A 7,096-nucleotide genomic window follows, 5' to 3' on the forward strand; every position below is an offset into this window, starting at 1 on the left:
GGCCTTGTCAGCAGCTTAATTATCCCTTAGCACCAACCACACTCCACACAGCACAACAACACGAAACGGAGAGTAGAAAACGATAGCCAGGAGACTCCGCTTCATTTCCTTTCCTTGTCGCTGCTCTCTGAGAGGAAGCCGTGCGCACGCCACACGCTTCTCACTCCCCCGCCTCTCGTAGCTCGGACGAGCTCTTTCTAGCAGCCAAGGCAGATAGAGTGCCTCTGTACCGGCGACCAGAGGAAGAAGGAAGAGCGAGATGGCAGGCGCGTTGGGCGTGAAGGCGACGCCGTTCACGTATGCGGCGCACGTCCCGGCCGCCGCGGCGGCGGTCATGGTGCTCGTCTGGTGCATCCACTTCCGCGGCGGCCTGGCCTTCGAGGCCGTCAACAAGAATCTCATCTTCAACGTGAGTCCTCCTCCTCTCTTTCCTTTAATTTTCCCCCTCCATCTTGCAACTGCCCCTTACGTTCGCTTCGGTTGCAAGTCACATCACCGTGGCAGCTTTGTGAACAAAGAGAATTATTGGACCATTGTGTATGTTCGATACTACCTGCATCAGTACTCCTTGTCCTGTATCAGACGAATAGCTTCTATGCTCATGAATTATCTTGTGTTGCGTATGATTGATTCGTTGTGCTACAATACTAGTATAGTATCTAGCCTAATACGCACCATGCGAAATCAAGATAGCATAGGAACTGCAATTGAGTAATTCAAGCGCTCCTGATTGCCTGCAGCTCATGGCATCGTGCTCACATCTTTCTTAGTCAACGAGTGGTTTCACACTTAGGGCATCTCCAATCCGGCGACCCATCCGCGCCTCGCGCATTCGGATGGGTTCAGCGGACAAATATGCGGCCCAACGCGACGACGCATCACAAATGGGGATGGCCGCGGCGTCCGGAACGACGTAAACCCGGCCTAAATCTGGGCTAGGTTTGCGTGGCCACGGATGGCACGCGGCATCCGGCCACGTCCGGCTGCCGGCCTGCTCGTCTCCCTTGGGCCCACCTTGTCGGTGACCAGGGAGGCTTATTAAATGTGGACCGGAGGGATATGTCCCTCCAGTCCACTCCCACTCCATTGCCCACTCACCGAGCGCAACCGCCGCCATGGACCCGAAGCGACGGTTCGCTCCCGCAGCCAACGACGGGAGAGCCGGCGGCAGCCGCCGGCGCTGCGCAGCCGCCGGAGGAAACCGCGGCGGCCTCCACATCGGAGAGGCCGCCCGCGGCGGCGCAGCATTGGCGCAACCGGCGCCGGCCGTCGCTGCTGCCTAGCCGGGAGACCTCGGAAGAGGACCCCGACCTCCGCGCCACCCTCATCATCTCGGCGGCGGAGGAGGAAGCGAAGTGGCCGCAACTTCAAGCGGCCATTCGCACCTCCGCGATGGAGAGGAGGCCCGGCGGGCGGTCGAGGACGCCGAGGCCCGGGCCTTGTACGACCATGCCCGCCGGGAGGAGGAAGGCGACGCGGCGGCGCGAGGAGGCCAGGCTCCGCCGCGAGGAGCAGCAACGCCAGGAGGCCAGGCGCCCATTTTAGAAAGCACAACAATGGAAATGGGTAGTCAGTATTGGTCGCGGAGGAGCAGCAGCGCTAGGAGGCCAGGTGCCTCGCCCGCGCGGAAAGGGAGGCACAGCTCCGTGCTGCCGCGGCGGAGCAGCGGGCGGCTCCGGACCCCCATTCCGCCTAGGAGGAGGCCCTGTGGTCTCCGTGACCGGAGTCCCCGGCGCGGTCGAGCCCCAACAGTGCCTCGCCACCCGGGTAAGTCGTCGATGCCGACAGCGGCGACGGCTACAGGGACTAGGCGGCACACCGGCGGCCACCGCGTCCTCGACCAAACCCTAGATTAGGGTTTTTTATATTTGTTTTAAATTTAAAGCCCATGATATAGAGGGCTTCTTTTGTTAGTTATTTGCCCAAAATAGGGCTATGTACAAATTTGCCCAAAATAGGGCATATCCTTAATGAATTTTAGTTTAAATTTACTTATTTTTTGTTTTTCTTCAAATATGTGATGCGTCAGCGCGTTGGGCGCAGCGTGCGACCCAAACGGACACGCGGACGCGGGCCGCTGTCCGGGTGTCCGCGCGGCCACCCAAACGGCCCAAAACGGACGGTCCAGGACGCGTTCGTTTGGGTCACCGGGTTCGAGATGCCCTTAAGCCATCTCCATCGGCCTGTTCGGACAACAAATGTGTGTGTTGAAGTGAGCCTAACTCACTTGGTTACGGAAGTGGATGTACAACCCAGCCGGTTCAAATTCTTAGGGACGCGAATTTGGATTCTTATTTTTTTTAAATATCACCGTGGGGCTTCCTACCGTATTCCTTAAAAAAACAAATATGTCTGTTTTGGTCTGTTTAGATCGGCCCACTATAGAAATGTAATTGTGTCCTCTCTTGTCTATTTTGATCGGGGATAATCGAGAGGCCGACACGTTCCTTTTTACGCATCGTCATGAACACTGCGGCGATTAATACCAGCCCGTCCCATCGTTAACGGACCCGCCAAGTTCCCGCGCGCACCCATACCATTTCCCTCGCTCGCGCCCTTCCGTTTCCCGTGCAAATATAAGAGGGACGGCGCCACTAGGGTGGCCGGGACAAACCCTAGTAAACACCCCATGGCAAACCGTAGCACCGCCTAGAGCCGCCCGAGCAAGATGGCGTGCGCACGTACCCCGATGACTCCGAGACGGCGGAGATCGCCATGAGGGAGGAGTTCGAGGCGAAGGAGGCCGCCGTGTACACCGATCGGGCCGAAGGCGAGGAGCATTACGGCCGTACATCGAGGGATGATCGAGGTGGTTTAGGCTCCGCGGCACGGGAGGCCATCACCCAGCTCGAGGTCGAGGCAGCTAGGAATGCGATGGAGGCGTGGGAGGCGGACAGGGATGCCGGCATCGGCGGTGAAGCTCGGGGCAAACGTCGGTGCTGACTTGGCTAAGGCCTAGACATCTCTAGCGGGGCCCAAGTAGCGATGGCGGTGGTGCACGCGGCAATGGTAAATGTGCAACAGTCCGTGCCTGCGGCCGACGGGAACCTTGACAACGACAATCTCGAGGGCCTTGACGATAACGAGGTGGAGGATGTCAGCCACGATCGCGGGACTCTCCTAGGGTCGTTCCGCAGCGCTTGGCGTGATGATGCCGCTCGCCATCTCATGGTTGCCAAGCGGCGGGCGCCGAGGATGTGAGGACCGCTGTGCGTAGGGCCGCCGAAGACTCGAGGGTAGCCGCCCAAAGCACGGCACACGAGGCGGTGTTGGACACAATGCTGAGTTGGCGCGGCAGGTAGACCGGGCGGGCGAAACGAGGAGGTTGCGACGAGCGATCATAGAAATAGAGGAGGTGGCCGCGAAGGACGAGCACGTTATTTTTCGATGCCGACATGGAGGTGGCCTTGTCGGGCGGAGAGAGCCCGCTGGGATGCCTCCATGGAACGGGTGAAGCAATGCAGGGAGGCGGAGGAGGAGAGGGACAAAGGTCACCGTTACCTTGACTGGGCGAGTTCATGGCCCCGTCCAGGAGATGTGACACATTTGGAGCAATGTCGGGCGCACCAGGAGTGCGAGGTGTGGGGCTCGCGTCGGGTCCCTAGCGGTGCCGGTCCCTTCGGCCAAGTCGGATGGAGGACGTAATCAATAGGGTGCGCGACTGCGATAGCTCCGAAAATGGTAGGGCGCGCCATGATGTATAGATACAACCGTTATTTGTTTGGGTTAACGCTCTCTACAAGAAGATTGTTTATTTTGGCCAGATATTAATGATAACTCCCTAGTTATTATTATATGTCACTAACGGGCGGACTCGGGCGGACGCGGGAGGACTCGTGAGCGAGTCTGCTACGAACGCATTCCTAACCTAAATTTGGGAATAGAATCGATTGATCCGCACGCCTTGGCCTACTGGTTAGGTTTTCCGTGTCTTCCTGTCAATGCGGTCCAAAACGGACCGCCTCTATCCCTTTGGGTCACACTCGCCGAAGATTCTCTCGGACTAGTCACAGTTGAAAGTATCATATAACCATGCATATGATACCGATACATGATACTCCCTCCGTCCATAAATAGATGCCAAAGATTTATCTAAATTCGAATGTACTATATACACTAAATCATGATTAGATAAATTCAAATTTAGACAAACTTTTGACATCTATTTATTGGACAGAGGTAGTACTACATCTACATGTATGGTATCATGTAATAATAACATGTGCTTCTTATATAGTATATTGATTTGTAGGATCTTAATGTAAAAGGGTGAACGGAGTAAAAGATCTATTTAACATTAATTTTTCTTGTGCTACATGCTATGATACTGAATCTAACTATGATAATATGATGACCTTCCTCATCATTAATTAGAGTGACACATCAGTTTTTTGCATGCATAAGATACATGGTACTTTTATTATTTATTGTCTTATACATTAGAATTAGACCCCACAAATAATAGGGTCAAGACTTCAAAGCATGAACGGGCACACCACATGCATTTTAACAATTCTATCCGGGAGTCGGACTGGCAGAGTATCTTTTGAAAGGTATTAAACAATGGCACAAGTTCTTCCAGGACCAGGGTACACTTGTAAGGATTATTATTATCCTACAATATCCCCAGAATTGGATATACTTCACATACTAGTACAAGTCTGCTGTGTTTAGTACTTTAGTTTCGAAGCTTCTGGCTTTTGGCAGCTGCGCTTGCACATGAGCCTAATTAAGATTTCTGCGCCTTTTGTCTGTCAGTCCCAAACGGATCACCGACAAAATCACTGATATTTTTTATTATGGATTCATTTATGAAAGTTAACAATTATGATTTACGGCCTTGGTGCTTTCTTGTTACTACAACTACTTCAGTGCATTAGTGTAACCTAATAAAAGTTGTTATTTCAGCTATTTCATATTTTCTGCCGTTGTGCTATGTAATGCAGGTTCACCCTGTTCTTATGCTGATTGGGTACATTATCCTTGGTAGTGAAGGTAAGGATTAACCGTACAAGAATCACCCCTCCTCCCTAGTCTTTTTTTTTTTCGGTTGTACTATACTCTGTACACAACTACACATGAAGAACACTGATCGGTTGACTTCACTCGAATTTCATCCTTGCAGCCATAATGATCTACAAGTCGTTCCCGGGACTGAAGCACGACACAGCCAAGCTGATTCACCTGACCCTCCACGCCATCGCCATCGTTCTCGGCGCCGTCGGGATCTACTGCGCCTTCAAGAACCACAACGAGAGCGGGATCGCCAACCTCTACAGCCTGCACTCCTGGCTCGGGATCGGAGCCATTTCCCTGTACGGGATTCAGGTAATAAAATGGAATACATGGCTTGTAAAGTTTGCAGATCGTCAGCTAATGCGTGTCTGCCAATCTGAAGTGGATATTTGGGTTCGTGACCTTCTTCTTCCCCGGCGCGGCGCCGGACGTGAGGCGTGGGGCTCTGCCGTGGCATGCTCTGTTCGGGCTCTTCGTCTACATCCTGACGCTGGCGACGGCGCAGCTTGGGTTCCTGGAGAAGCTGACGTTCCTCGAGAGCTCCGGCCTCGACAAGTACGGCACGGAGGCGATCCTGGTCAACTGCACGGCCCTCGTCGTCGTGCTGTTCGGTGCCACCGTGGTCGTCGCCGCCGTTGCTCCCGCGGCTAAGGTGGAAGAACCGGAGGGTTATGCGCCGATTCCCGTGATCGGTTAGTACGCACGTGCTAGTCCAAAAGAGAGATTGTATGAGACATTGGTACCATGAGATCACGTGTAACCTTGCTTGTGTCATTCCGTCTATCGTTGAACCACTTAGGGAAGGGCAACAACAGTTCCCTTGTATCAAACTGTCGCAAGATTTCGCGTATGCTGTTTTCCTAGTTTTTGTTGTTAAGAATCTCTTGTTTCCCAAATACCTTTTTAGTGAAAACATAGCACTTTATTGATCTAAAATAATGTTTGAAATACAAAGACCATCAGGGGCCTGCAGGAGCCAAATCTGAAGGTGGCCAACACTATTGGAAACACCTGATTGTGCTAGTCAATGCGCTTTTGAGCTCGAAGCTCTGTTTTCATGCTTATGTCAGAAGGTTTGCAAATTGCAATGGCGAGTACCATATTGTAGCTCCCTGCAAACGGCTGTTCCATCAGTCGCCACCGTGATGCAATGGAGCTGTAGGTCCTGTGCCAGCGCCTCCCTACAGGCCATCGCCTCCACCACCACCAGGTCATTGATCCCCTGAATGGTAAGCATAGAGGCTCCCAGGAGCTCACGGAATCACTCCAGCAGACGACACCCACCGCTCCATCAGTCACTTTTGCTTCGGTGTCCCCCCTTATTTGAAATTTTGGTAAACAGAAACACATAAATGACCAAGATCTCTTCATACCTCTTCGTAACCAGGGACACAATGATTGAAAGTGAATAAAAATACATAAGTACAAGCCGTAGAGTAGGCCGCACGGTCTGTTTAAGTCTATATTATTCAGTAGTCAGACGTGCAGACAACGGTGTACACTGAAAACTGAAACATCCGTCGGTAACATATTTCTTCGGCCACATCGGCTGGTAGGAACATTGAGTACACCTAGTATATCTATATGAGGGTATATAGGGCTTGACATGGGTTTTGCGGGCTAAAAGAAGAAGGCACCATAAAAAACTTACCACTTTAAGTTTTGGTAAGGGGGACACCAAAGCAAGCCTCTCAGTCAGTATGGGCCTATATGATTGTTACTCATATGTTCAGTAATATCCTCGTCTACCAAAACGCACCCCTGCAGAATTGCCAGCCTCTTCTTGCACAAGTATGATCCTATGGAGTTTATAATGGACTTGGTACTGGCCACACCTTTGTGGGAAAGGCCTTCAGTTTAGTTTAAGATTAATTTCATTTTTTACCCCCTAGTTTTCTTTTTGTGACAACAGTTACCCCTTTTAGTAGAAATTCCTCCCATTTGACCTATTTCGTTAAATATGTGCCACATTTTATCCATTTTAAAAATTAAAAGCGGTCTATCGGCTGGGCTTTGGCTTGTCATGTCTACTTAGTGGCTTGTCATGTTCACGGGTCCATCCCAGATCACTCCCCGCACC

The 7,096-nt window shown here is 52.0% G+C and overlaps 1 protein-coding gene across 1 annotated transcript; it reads left to right on the forward strand.

The window, feature by feature from the left end:
• On the forward strand, positions 1-5,970 carry LOC124675864 (probable ascorbate-specific transmembrane electron transporter 2). The gene is made up of 4 exons (XM_047211932.1): positions 1-409; positions 4,947-4,995; positions 5,126-5,328; positions 5,399-5,970. The coding sequence occupies exons 1-4, from the start codon at positions 260-262 to the stop codon at positions 5,711-5,713; spliced, it is 717 nt and encodes a 238-aa protein (XP_047067888.1). The 5' UTR covers positions 1-259; the 3' UTR covers positions 5,714-5,970.
• The last annotated feature ends 1,126 nt before the right edge of the window (positions 5,971-7,096 follow it).

Source organism: Lolium rigidum, chromosome 7, assembly GCF_022539505.1.
Source record: "Lolium rigidum isolate FL_2022 chromosome 7, APGP_CSIRO_Lrig_0.1, whole genome shotgun sequence".
Lineage (NCBI taxonomy): Eukaryota > Viridiplantae > Streptophyta > Magnoliopsida > Poales > Poaceae > Lolium > Lolium rigidum.

What these genes read in the sequence shown, in the direction of transcription:
- LOC124675864 (XM_047211932.1), top strand. Translation starts at nt 260, where the DNA reads ATGGCAGGCGCGTTGGGCGTGAAGGCGACGCCGTTCACGTATGCGGCG. An exon ending in CATTATCCTTGGTAGTGAAG is followed by an intron (nt 4,996 to 5,125) that starts GTAAGGATTAAC and finishes TCATCCTTGCAG; the next exon opens with CCATAATGATCTACAAGTCG. An exon ending in TTTCCCTGTACGGGATTCAG is followed by an intron (nt 5,329 to 5,398) that starts GTAATAAAATGG and finishes GCCAATCTGAAG; the next exon opens with TGGATATTTGGGTTCGTGAC.